This window comes from Callorhinus ursinus, unplaced genomic scaffold, assembly GCF_003265705.2.
Source record: "Callorhinus ursinus isolate GAN/ISIS: 27379988/994484 unplaced genomic scaffold, GSC_fseal_2.0 scaffold79, whole genome shotgun sequence".
NCBI lineage: Eukaryota > Metazoa > Chordata > Mammalia > Carnivora > Otariidae > Callorhinus > Callorhinus ursinus.
Window position 1 is genome coordinate 3,579,521 of NW_027397141.1, and position 12,984 is coordinate 3,592,504.

The 12,984-nt window shown below is 45.4% G+C and overlaps 1 protein-coding gene across 1 annotated transcript in view; it reads right to left on the minus strand.

Annotated features, from left to right (window-relative positions):
• TUBGCP3 (tubulin gamma complex component 3) overlaps positions 1–12,984 on the minus strand; it is a 71,011-nt gene that overhangs the window by 14,305 nt on the left and 43,722 nt on the right. The window contains exons 15-17 of the mRNA XM_025874592.2: positions 10,492–10,627; positions 9,764–9,832; positions 6,050–6,185 (exon numbers count right to left, since the gene is read on the minus strand). Of these exons, the coding sequence (XP_025730377.1) occupies positions 6,050–6,185; positions 9,764–9,832; positions 10,492–10,627 (341 nt within the window). The remainder of the gene's footprint in view (positions 1–6,049; positions 6,186–9,763; positions 9,833–10,491; positions 10,628–12,984) is intronic.

The following is a 12,984-nucleotide window of genomic DNA, read 5'->3' on the forward strand; positions in this document are numbered from 1 at the left end:
TCTCCTCCGCTGTGCAGCTTCCAGGGCACTCTGAGCCCCCATTCTGCTCGTGCTTCCTCCGCTGTGCAGCTTCCAGGGCACTCTGAGCCCCCATTCTGCTCGTGCTCTCATCCTCTCCCCCGGACTGTCCCATGTGCCCTGGCCCTTTGCCAAAGACAAGGGACAGCTAGGGTCAGTCCCCAGTCTCTACCTTCGCTGGTTTCCTGCACTGTTGCCATACTGGAGCGTTCCTCCCGTGATTTCAGAGAGACCTCCCTCTCCGGGTCCACTGCCCACCTTTCTGGTTGTTTCTCCTCGTCTCCTTTAGGAGGGCCTGTTCTGCTGCTCTTTGCTGCAAGACCTGTTCTCTTTTCACCCCATTTTGAGGCAATCTCATCGATTCCATGGCGTCCAGGATCATCTACACAAACTGCATTTACACCTTTATCTCTAGTTCTGATCTGTCTTGGGCTTCCGACCAACCCAACAGATGCATCCCATATATTCTTAAAAACATCTCAAATGAATGTATCTGAAATGGAAGCATTACCCCCGAAGTGCTCTTCCTCCAGGGCTCGGGGCCTGGTGAATGCCCCCCCCAACCCCAGCTCAAAACAGAGCCCAATTACCCAGCCCAGCTCCCAGAGCTCCCTCAAGTCCATGCAGTCTCCCTGACCCCAGGCTGCTGTGTCCACCACAGCCACCCTCCCACAGGATCACGACCGCCTCTGCCGACCTCCAACCTTGCCTCTGAGACCCATTTTCCTCAGTGATGCCAGAGTGACTTTCACAACCATGCAAGTCTGAGCATGCCCCACTCCCTGGTACAAGCCCTCTCATGGCTCCCCCTGCCACTGAATTCAGACTGACCTGAGACCCAGCCTGTGAGGCCCTGAAGGCCTGGCCCTTGGCCCACCCTCCCCACCCCCACACTCTTCCCTTCACGGACACGCTCATGTCCAGGTGCAGCCCTGGACACCACTGCGGAGCCCAGTATGCACCCACATCTGCCAGGTGTCTCCTTTCCATGTTCCTAGAGCACCTGGTCTCGTCCACATCAAACAACTCATCGCCGTGCATTCTAAGTTCTTGTTTAAATGCCCATCCTGCCCTTCATAGGGCCCCACTGGGACCGTTTGTCATGCCTGTCACCGGATACCAAGAACAGGCAGCACAAAGTAGGCCCTTAACAACTACTCACTGAATGAGTGATTTCAACCCTCCAGATTAGAGCGGATGGTGTGTACTCATCTATGTCTTGACTATTTGAATTCACATCCTTTTCCAAAGCCTTCCCTGACCAAGGCAAATTAGCAATAGTATTAAAATAAGTATTCTTCCCTTTAATAGCCTAAAGTACTCCCAAATACTTTATTTTCCTAATCTAGAAAAATCATCTTTTCTTATATAAATGAGTATAAAGAACAGCATCTTCAATGACATTCTTCCGAAATGAAGCCTCTGAGTAAAGGGACCTGTGACCAAGGCCCATTGAAAAGGAACCTGTTTGGGGAAACGAACCATGAGAGACGATGGACTCTGAGAAACAAACTGAGGGTTCTAGAGGGGAGGGGGTGGGGGGATGGGTTAGCCCGGTGATGGGCATTAAGGAGGGCACGTTCTGCGTGGAGCACTGGGTGTTATATACAAACAATGAATCATGGATCACTACATCAAAAACTAATGTTGTAATGTACGGTGATTAAAATAACATAATAAAATAAAATTTAAAAAAACTAACGATGTATGGTGACTAACATAATAAAATTTTTTTAAAAAAGGAAAGGAACCTGACGACCCATATGATGGAAGTCTGAAATCCCTATAATGCTGCAACTCTTCCCCACACGAGAATTCACATGCTAGACGCTGGACTCAGAACTTCTCACTCCCTGGTCACGCTCGAACAAATGACTAGGAACCCAATTCACAAGCAGACTGAATTCATAAGGGATTATCTAGTCCATTAATTCCTAAAAAAATCTAACTTACACCCGAAACACCCCTTGAATCTCTTTACCCAGCACCTTGAAAATACATCACAACGCACTTAACATGGAAGTGCTTGTGTTTTTATGGTTGACTTACAAAGAAAGAATCCCAGAAGCAAAGCAACACTTGCACTGGGGTCCAATAAATACATAAACACAATACATCTCCTGCTGGGCTACCTTCACAGCAGAAAGTTTCATACACAAAATCAAGAATGACCGTTCTTCCGTCAGCTTGTTCAGGAGCCAAGCGTGAGGTCCATCTGTAATTCTGTGCTGCCCTCTAGAGGGTGCTGGGAGAACGTCAAGCCTGACTGAAACAGACGGCAGGCTCTGCAAGGACCTGACTGCGCGGCGGAGGCATCTCCAGCAGGAAGCACCTGCTCATCTGGAGATGCACCTTCAACAGCATGGAGGATTGTTAAAAATTGTAAAAAGTTTCTTAAAAAAAAAAATACCCTAAAACAGTTCCTTCACAATTGCGAACCACCTCCTTCAATCTGTATTTATAACTGAGGCTACTATATTTAAAAGTGACTTGATCAAATTACCCATCTGATTTATTTCTCAAGGCTAAGGGTTCAAAGTTGTGAGAATCAGAATGTTTCAAACCTCCTGTCTGTGGAATCTCTAACCAACACGAAGGTCCTCCTGCAAACGCCATCCGCTGTCCAACATATGACCAGGCAGCTAGGAGTGACGCCTGCAAAGGTGCCCCCCTCCAACCCCAGGCCGCACTGGTAAGTGCACTACACAGACGGGGCCCCACAACCCCAGGAAGTAAGGGGCTGCGGTCACTGCCCCGCTCCCAGATGAGGGAACTGAGGCAGAAGACAAGGAAGTGGGCTCGTGGCCACAGTGTGATGCTGGAGGACTGCAGACTCACCCGGGCAGTGCCGCTCAGCATCTGTGATGAGGGCTAACCACACAGCTTAACAGTCCGGCACTGGGAACTCCTCATAAAGATCTAATTACCAAGGAGCGCCGACTCATCCATATACACAAAGAGATAACTTTAAAGAGAAAAACGTCTACTCGTTTTTTAAGTTATTGTTTCTGCAGTCTAGAACACTGTCTTTCGTAAGATAAACATTATTATTATAAGAAAGAAAAGCAGTTGCCAGTCACACGGGCAAAATGCGGCAGCAGCCCTGTGGCGGTGCGTCTCCTGCAAGGGCCTGACCACCTCTCCCACCTCCACCACGCTCACTTTTATTCCTAATAAGGACCAAAAAGGAGATCATTTTAATACCACTCCTCTGGGGAGAGGGGCCTCCATTCCTCTCTCCCCTCCAGTACACAAAGGTTGAGAAAGAATACAAGCTCATTTAACTGTATTTATTTCGTTTTGTCAGCTGTTATATGAAATACAAATTTAGTTGCCACTAATTGTGATACTTTTTACATTAACTGAATCCAACAACAACAACAACAACAAACTCCATACCACTAGAACCCAAATCTTAAAATGATTTTTGTAACAACAATTGTTTTTTTGTCTGGCTGAAAGACAAATATATAAAAACAGGCATCAACATCCTGGTAGACGACTACCAAAAACTCCTGTACTAAGCAAATAATTTTCAAGTGTAACTATTTATTCCAAAAAAAATTATTTCAATAGATATTACTGCAATGATATTTGGGGTAATAATTAACAACACTGTACGCATGGCCAAGCCAGCTATCCACACTGTACATGAGGGAAAAACTCCGAAGGTGATTTACAAGAGCACTATATAATCTTCATGTTTTTGCCTCAGATTTATGGTTGGCGGGATGTTTCTAAATTTGCTGTATTAACAAGAGCTAACGAAGTAGCTGGTTGATTTCTGCTCATTAAGTTGCCTGAACACTAACAACTTTAAGATATTCCTTATAACTGAAAATAAGAACATTACACCCCAACAGAAACATGAACAAAAAAAGTTTGCTGAAAAGAGAAACACAAAGGACAAAAGAAAGTGTTTATACTAAACATTTAAAAAGCATTAAAAATTAAAATAAATGGACAATCTCAAAGTCATCGGCACCCAGAGCTGAAATATCAGCAACAGCATTTGCAAACATAAAGTAAAACCAGAATCCATACCTGTCAGCCCAGCTGTTCCATCCCTAATCCATCTAAAGAAATATTTAGACGCAAAGAGATATATACTTACAAAAAGCTTATGGCATTAGTTATATTCATGGGGAAAAAAGAATACATATGCAACCAAAGAGAAAGGACAGGATGGTACAAATATATATGCATGAGGCAATATTCTGCTATCATAAATATTTTAGAAGTTTCAGGGACGAGGAAAGGGCCAGTGAAAGAGGCTAACACAGAGCTCTCCATAATGGCACCAAGTTATGTTTGCATGATTAATGTCACACAGGATAAAGCCTACTTCTTCCACACACAGAAAACTAATCAGATGTCTGTGACCTTCGAGTGGAAAACAGAGCTTGCTGACTACTCAGTGCAAGAGAAGAGCAAGTTCATGCAGACACTGGTGAGGGGATACTGCAATCAGAAATGTGTCACAACCAGCGAACAGCTGGACCTGCTACCGAGCCCAGACTTCGCAGACGCATCCCTGACGCACCGTGACGGAGTGTCTGCACTACCCGGAGTCGGTCCGAATCGGGCAGGAATGGGGACGCAGCACCACTCAGGCCACAGCGCCGGATGCCCCCCGGGAAGGCCACAAGGCCAGCAATCAGGACAGCTTGACAGCACGCACCCAGCAGACGGCATGAGTCACCCTGAGACACACCATGAGAAAGGGGGACAGGTGCAGAGCCAGGAGACCGTGAGGCCCTCTGAATGACAGATGCCTTCTGCCCTCCTTCACAAAGCAGCCCCTCTACCAGGCAGCCCACATGTACTAGAGATACTCAAAGGCAGTATTTCCTGTCCATGTCCATCATGGTAGTTAAAAGAAAATGTTCGCTCTCACTTTTCAGCTATGTCAGAGGGTCCTTATTACTAATTTTCTACAAAGTGAGTCCAGAGGAAGCGAGGCCAGGAGAATTAGGGCATCCTGATCCCGAAGAAAAGACCAGCTGTGAATACAGAAAGCATGGGATGCCCAAAACAAACTGCCCATCCTGTCTGTCAACACACCGACCCCCGCTTCCGGGTTGTCATTATTCTGGAACTCTGAGAGCTGCTTAAGGATCAGCCTTGACCTAATAAACGTGGAGAGATCACGTCTGCCTGTCTTCAAACAATGGCTCCTTTTTTTTTTTTTTTAAGATTTTGTATTTATTCATTTGAGAGAGAGCACAAGCAGGGGACAGGCGGAGGCAAAGGGAGAAGCAGACTCCCTACTGAGCAGGGAGTCCAACATGGGGCTCAATCCCAGGACCCTGGCATCATGACCAGAGCCAAAGGCAGATGCTTAACCATCTGAGCCGCCCAGGCGCCCCTCAATGGCTCCTTTTTCAATAAACACTTTCACCAAAGTATTAAGAATCTATCAGTGTTGTTTCTCTTGAGAGACACATTGTTGAAATACTTTCTCAAAGGTCTTAAACAAATGAATTTCAATATGAAGATTTCAAAATTATTCATATTTGAAATTATTCAATATTTAAAACATTAAAATAAACTTGGCTATCTGACATGAAAATTTTTATTACAGCTTGTAATTGTAAAATAATATTACAAAATGTTTCCATGTCCTGGTTTACAAACCAAAACAAACATTAAAGCAATTCCCAAACAGACTTTAATCAAAACACTAAGTGAATTTTAAATGAACCAGTGATTTATTAAACAGCTTTCTTTCCTTAAAAATTAAAAAAATAAAATCCATATGTGAACACTAGAGTGCAAACGAATGTAACTCTGAAAGAAACCTCATGATCTAAAATAATCTAACTTGACTCAATTTTCTTCCGGATTTGCACAGAAATCAAGATTAGCAATATTACAAACGAGCCTTTTCACAAAAACCAAATCCAAAAGCACAAAAATGCATCACTTCTTAGTTTGGTGACTTTAATACATGTCCCTGTTGGCTAAGTTGCTAGCAAGCACAGGCCAGGCTGCGACGCAGGCCCCCTGACCACCCGGTGGTTGAGTTTACCTGGCATATTTCTCAGGAGCTTCGCATTGCACATATGTCCCTTTCGAATGTCGGTAAGGATGTATTCCATCCGCTTAGCCCTCCAAAGGAAGTTAAATACTCTCAGGTAGTGGCTCATACACTCTCGAGTAAACACCTGAAAAGAACAGCACAAGACAGGTTGGTAGTACTCTGCGATGGAAGGATCTTACCAGGACAGGTCTTGACCTTTCTTCATTGTTTTTTTTTAAAGCAAAAAAGAAGCCAAAGAACACACAATCAACTCTAATAAATTCTAAGTGGTATTAAGCAACTAATGCATTTTAGGAAAGTATCATTATATTCAACTACAGTGATTAATGGTGTGTTAAGCAGCATGTCAAGCATTCACAGTAATAAAAGGTAGATATTTTTATACCAATTTCATAGACTGAGAAACAGAGGCCTAAGGTTACACAGCTAGTAGGCGGTGTGCTGGGACTTTTAAACCTAGCCTAAACCTTGGTCGACCGTGTGGACTCTTAACTCCAGCTCCAGCTATGTAGCAGTTTTTTCTACCACCCCCCACCCCAAGGGAGATGTGAGGCTGTTGAATCTCACGGAGGGTGGGCCTGGAAGGATCTCCAGCCTGTAAAGAGGTCTCTGGGTTGTTTTTACGTATGTATGTTTTGCTCCTGAAGCCATTTCACTGCAAATGGTCAGCAGTGTCCCATCCCAGGAGGATGAGCCCTGTGGGCAGGGGTGGGACAAGGCCTTCCTTCCACTCCCACCTCCCTCCTATGGGGGCCAGTCAAATGCGCATGTCAGGTGAGCCACAGAGAATCTTCTAGCGTCCGTCTGTCCCATGAAAACATGTTTCTGACACTACTGTGTGTGTGCAGAACAGATGTGGGCACACGTTTGCCCTTTCCTAGATGCCCTGAGCAAGGGATGCATCTCCTGTGTGCCCAGCGCTCCGCCTGCAGCACAAACAACTGCAAACAGCCCACCCAGCAGCTCTGGGCCTCCAGGAGCATGGCCCCTCACCCTGGGGCCTTCCCTCACATCACCCCCTTATGCCCTAGCTAGCCCACACTCTTCTCTGGCCCAGACCCCGCCTGGCCCTCAAGGACAAAGGCCACATGCCTTTCCCCGGCCCCTTCTCCAGACAGGACATTTATCACTGGACCCTTGCAATTTGAGCACTTCGTAGTAGACTGCTGTACCTTGTCTTCTTATTTTGTATATTCTCAGCACTGCTCACGTGTTAGAAGGACCACCTGTCTATTCTTCTGTAGGCCTTCTTGTGCCAGTATTTGGCAAGTCTAATTACTAACTCACGACTGCATGTCTAAATGGGAGTGGTTAGGAACTGCTTTGAATGGGCTCTGAAATCAACTATGAATGTTTTGGGGATTATCTATTTTGCTGCCCACACTATTGTTTATGCAATTATAGAAATAAAGGGTGATAGGATAAAACAACTTACAAGTGAATCAAAGAAATCTGCTACACAAATGCTCTCTCAAGGGATCCTTCAGTGCCAGGCTTCCAGAGCACATTTAATGTGACCCAAATTTACAAACATCCAGTTTAATCCAATTCTTTAAAAACAGTAACTGTTTCAGAGAAAACACTCCTACCCCACTGCATTTATACAGGAGAAAACACCCTTCATGTTTAGTTTTGCCACATATTTGGTCTTTCAGTTCACTGCCTGTATGGAATAAAGTTCAGAAAAATTAAATAAGCTTCTGACACCTCATCTAATACCCTGGAGATCAAGGACAGAAACCCATGGATTTTAACCCACCCAGTACCCAAGTGAGAAGATTAGAGATAATCTCTCCATGTCCTTCTTCACAGAATTAGTAAGAAGCTAAAATTATACTACGTTATAGAAGATAAAATTATGTGACTAATATATGTTCTCATTATAATTAAATTCTCTACAAAAATGACAATCTCAATTAATGCGAACATAAAGGGAAGAGAGATAATACAGTAAATTAAACTGGGGAAAAAGCAGAAAATCCATTTTCTTCCAAAATTTGACTCTAAAAGTAGGTCTTTCAACAAAATATTCCATGTAGCTGAAAACATAACAAGCCGGGACATAGGCTAACCCTAGGACCAAACAGCAAAGGCCAGATGTGCAAGACATCACGTCCCACACAATGTCCCCAGCACATCCTGCTGATGCGTTCCAAGGCCCTGCTCCCCTTCCCAGAGGAGCCCTCAAGGTATGCCCTCCACCTGCTGGGGCTGGCATGGAAGTCAACACTTGTTAGCCATAGCTAGAGATACAACCTAAATTTGTTCTTTAAATCTGTGACATAAAATTCTTGACTGTTTTGACTACAGCTTTCAAAAATCTAAAATATGAAAAATATACTGCATAACCAAGTGTTCATACACAAGATGTGCCTGCATTACTGTGTACGCCCAGTAAGGTCTGCAGTACCATGAAATAATTCAGTAACTATGTGTATGGACCATGTTCAATTTACCTAGTACTCAAGGCACTTATACTTCGAAATAAGAAGATACAATTGCCTTCACTATGGTATATTTTATGCAGTGTACTCAATATTAACAAAATAGATAACATGAAGGTTCCTGATTTAAATAATCATGTACAGAATTTTTTTTTTTTAAAACAGGCTCCATGCCTAGCATGGAGCCCAGCACAGGGCTTGAACTCAGGACGCTGAGATCATGACCTCAGCCGAAATCAAGAGTTGGACGCTTAACCAACTGAGCCAGCCAGGCGCCTGAGAACAGAATATTTTAAGGAATAAGAATTTAAAACCACTTAGGATAGAAATCAAAGGAGAAAAACCTAATTTGGATATGACAAAAAACTAAAGTTGAGAGCAGTTATGGTGGCTTTGACCTGGTCAGGTTTAAACACTGGGGATGTGCGTGTAAAAGCAGGTGCACCAGGAGCTGCCGTTACCCCGCGGGGGGTACAGCGCGAGGGCGGCCCCGTGAAAGCACCCAGGCAGGGGTGGTACTCATCTCAGAGGAATTATATCACTCCTTAATGGAGTATTTTCCCCAGTAATTAAAAGAAATGAAAAAAATAATAAATAAATAAATAAAAGAAATGCCCGTCCTCCTTCAATATTTCGGATATAGAATGACTGGAGTAAGTCCAAAGAAGCTTCCTGGTGAAGGAGGCTTCACTCCTGTCTGAATAAAAGCGTGAGCACTGAGGGAAGGGGCAGGCTAAGTGCAGACACACGCCGATGGTCAGTCTCCCCCCATGTGGGGACAGCTGGGAAGAAGCAGCACGTTCATTAAGTGCAGCAAACGCACTCCATGCAACAGTACAGCTATTCCCCGACAGTTTAAATGAACGCTAAATATCACATTTGATCTAAGTAGCAAAAATGTGACTCTCCTGAAATACACTTTCTGGTTCCTTTCAAACTACCCCAAATTACTTGCTATGGTCTAAGAACAACAGAGCACAATCAGCGATTGATTTATTAAGTACTTGCTGAAACCTATGATGGAACAAAGAGTATTTTTAAGAATTCTTAAAATTATAGATCATTTCAGCACTCATTAATGATCATCTAAAATACACACACAATTCTGGCTTCAGTATTCTTTCGGTGGGTCTATCCTAGATGTCAAGTGATGGCTTTCTGTAGAAACTCTTGGAAAAGATGGGCAGTCCTAAAACAACACAATGGCTGGCAACGTGAGGAGCTGCAGCCAGCGTCCCATCACACAGCATCGCCTTACCGTTGCGATCGGCCCATCGACGTGGTAGTCCAGGCTGAACACGTCCCACCCGGTGTCACCTGGAGAGACCTGGGGACAAACACAAACACTGCAGGCTTTCCGGCCAGTACCCTGCTTACTGCCAAAGGACCTGTCCAGTCTCCAGAGAAAGGCTCAGTAGTTCTGAGTGTCAGCTACATGAGAACTGCATCTTTTGTCAACTCCCGTACCTTCAGCACTGGAACCACAGCCACCAAGGAGGCACTCTGCAGACTTTGAATGAGTACCAAAAAATCGTTTAAAATTAGTCACTATATTTTTATAATAGAAACTCAGTCTTCTATGTCCCAAATCCTTTAGAAGTCAACATTTTAAAAACCCAACGGACCCTGCCAATGGTCCTTCATCATAGCTAAGCAGCGTACATTTCTGATACTCATTCCCTAGAGAAAATCCATCTTCTAGCAAACCGAAACACATCGATTTTCAATAAATGTTATTATTTTGATAAGCATTATTATTATATATCATCCCTGTGGCTCCTACAACATTACCAGTAATAGGGGTAAGATTTACTCCATAGTGCGCTGCCAGGCGCTGTGGCGAGCACTCGGGTTGTGTGCCCAGGGTCCCGCCCAGCATGCTCATCGACGATCAGGCCATGCAGGCAACAAATCCCCTCCCACCAGGCTAGACTACATGCACTCAAGCAAGGAGCTCACTGCCACGCAGGAGCAGGAACACGGTACCTCCAGTAGCCTCACGTCCAGTCTCTTGAGGATCTCGGGGCTATCAAACTGGGCATTGGTGGCTCTGACGGCGGTTTCAAGGATTCCAGTCAGGTTGTGCTGATACAAAGTCGTTGCTGGACGGACAAGTTCTGGTCTTAACAGATTTTTTAAAAATTAAAGAAAATGTTACTTGAATCCTTAATGAGCTTTGTAAAACTCAAAATCATAAAAAGGGTTCAAACTATAAAAACTAAAAAGACAAAAGAAACCACTACAATATGGGAATAAAAGTTTCACAAAATTAGGGGCGCCTGGGTGGCTCAGTTGGCGAGCCATCTGCCTTCAGCTCAGGTCATGATCCCGGGGTCCTGGGATTGAGTCCCACATCAGGCTCCCTGCTCAGCGGGGGAGTCTGCTTCTCCCTCTGCTCCTCCCCCTGCTCATACTCCCTCTCTCTCTAATAAATAAATAAAATCTTTTTTAAAAAAAGTTTTACAAAATTAACTGTCAGTAGGATTTCACCAAGTATTCTGGCAAGTAAAACAGTTCTTTAAATTTCGAAAACATTAATTTTGATTCCACTTAACTTGAAAATACTTACACGTGCCACACATGTTAAAAATGAAGTTTTGAACTTAAGTCTGGCCTACAGTGATGTGAACTGCTGTGACCCCGCACAGGTCCGCTGGGAAGAGAGGCCCTCATCACATCAGAGCAGCCAGGTATGCGGGCGTCATGACTGCAACAGCTAAGAATTACTGCATCATCAGCAAACACTTCTTCAGGGCTGCTAATGTCGGGGTTTCTCAACGAAAAGCTGACGTTCCTATGGCTGAGAGCTGGCCCGGTTGAGAGCACGGCTGTGTGCTGGGGGTGGGGGGTCAGCCGGTACACACTTGCCGACATAAGGGATGGAGTGTGCCACGTGGCCAACACCCCGTGTGACACTCAGGGCAGCTGGTAAGAGCAAATCCTAGGAGTTCTCACAAGGAGAAAACCTTGTTTCCTGTTTTTCTTTTCATTTTTGTGTCTATACGAGAAGGGACGTCAGCTGAGCCGACTGTGGTCTCCACCACACAACAGATGGAAACCAAGCCATCACGCTGTGTACCTCACGTTTACACAGTGACGTATTCAACTATTTCTCATCAAGACAGGAAAACCCCTGCCAATCATCCCCAGGTGTGCACGGAAGCTCCACAGCTACAAGCCTTCAGGGCAGTAAAACACAGGGCAGAGAGAAACGAAGGACCTCAGCGCCATCACTCACACATCTGAGGCCAGGGGTCAGCGGCAGGCCCCCCTCTTAAAACCATAAACCTGAAACACGCCCTATGAGATGCTCCAAATATAAAAACCTAGCATAAGGCAAATATGTTAGGTCAGCTAAGTGACCAGATCCATAATGTGACCACGGACCTCTGCATTTTGCCTTGAACTGAAAGAACGGCCTGGCCAACCTCCACCTGCACCCCCGCACCTCTCATTCCAGACGCTCACATGAACTCCCATCTAGGCCGATGGCACCTCTCCTTCACACTCTTCCCCACCCACGCTGCCAGTAGGCCCTGACCTTGCGACCAGGACTGAACCCACCAGAGGCCCCTTCTCTACTTGGGGTGCAGGAGCGAAGCACTTCCATTTGGCAGATCATCAACCCCTGCTCAAGGTGACCACACAGTTTCCCATGAGCACGAGCGTGTAGGTCAGTCATCGCTGTGTACGTCCCAAACTAGCTCCTTTCACACTGAAGATGGGACTTCTGGGTAGAAGAGGGACGGCAGGGGCCTATGTCTGAAGGAGGCCCCTCAGGAGAAACGCACATCCCTGGCTCCACCCAGAGGGACAGAGCCACTCCGCGGGTGGGCCCAGCGATCCACCTCAACCAGCTCCCTCAGGAAGTCTGAGTGCCGGGCCACTAAAACCACCGCACGACTGCACAGCCAAGGCTGGAAGACAATGCACTTTTAAGTGTTCTAAAGGGAACATCAAACAACCCCGATCTCCATTCTTCCACGTCTGAGTGAAAATCACCCACACTCGGTACGCTCGCTCACCAGCACCAGCTGGGAGCCCGGGTTGAATCCCGAGGGTCTGTCTAGAGCCGGAGCAGGACAGGCTCTGGGACAGAGGGGAGGGAAGGGGAAAGACACAGCTAATTCTAGAAGGGAAGATGCCATGAATAATGTCCCAGAACAAAACCAAAAGAGTGATAATATTTGTTTTATGGGAGTTTTTTTCCCAAGAAACAATTTAAACTAAAACTATGGGGGACAGTTCAGTCTGAAACAATAGGTTTTTTGGAACCAAGCGTGATCCCCCTGCACGCCCCTCGGACACTGGACCGTTGGCGCCACGGCATTCCCCAGGCCCACAGGCTCCTCTGGGAACGAGGCACAGAATGAGCACAAACAAAGGGGCAACTTCATCTCTTCAAATTTCATCCTACCAGTATGTTCTCCAAGAACTCAACAAGTTTTCCTCTAAACCATTTACCCTTTAAGACCATGT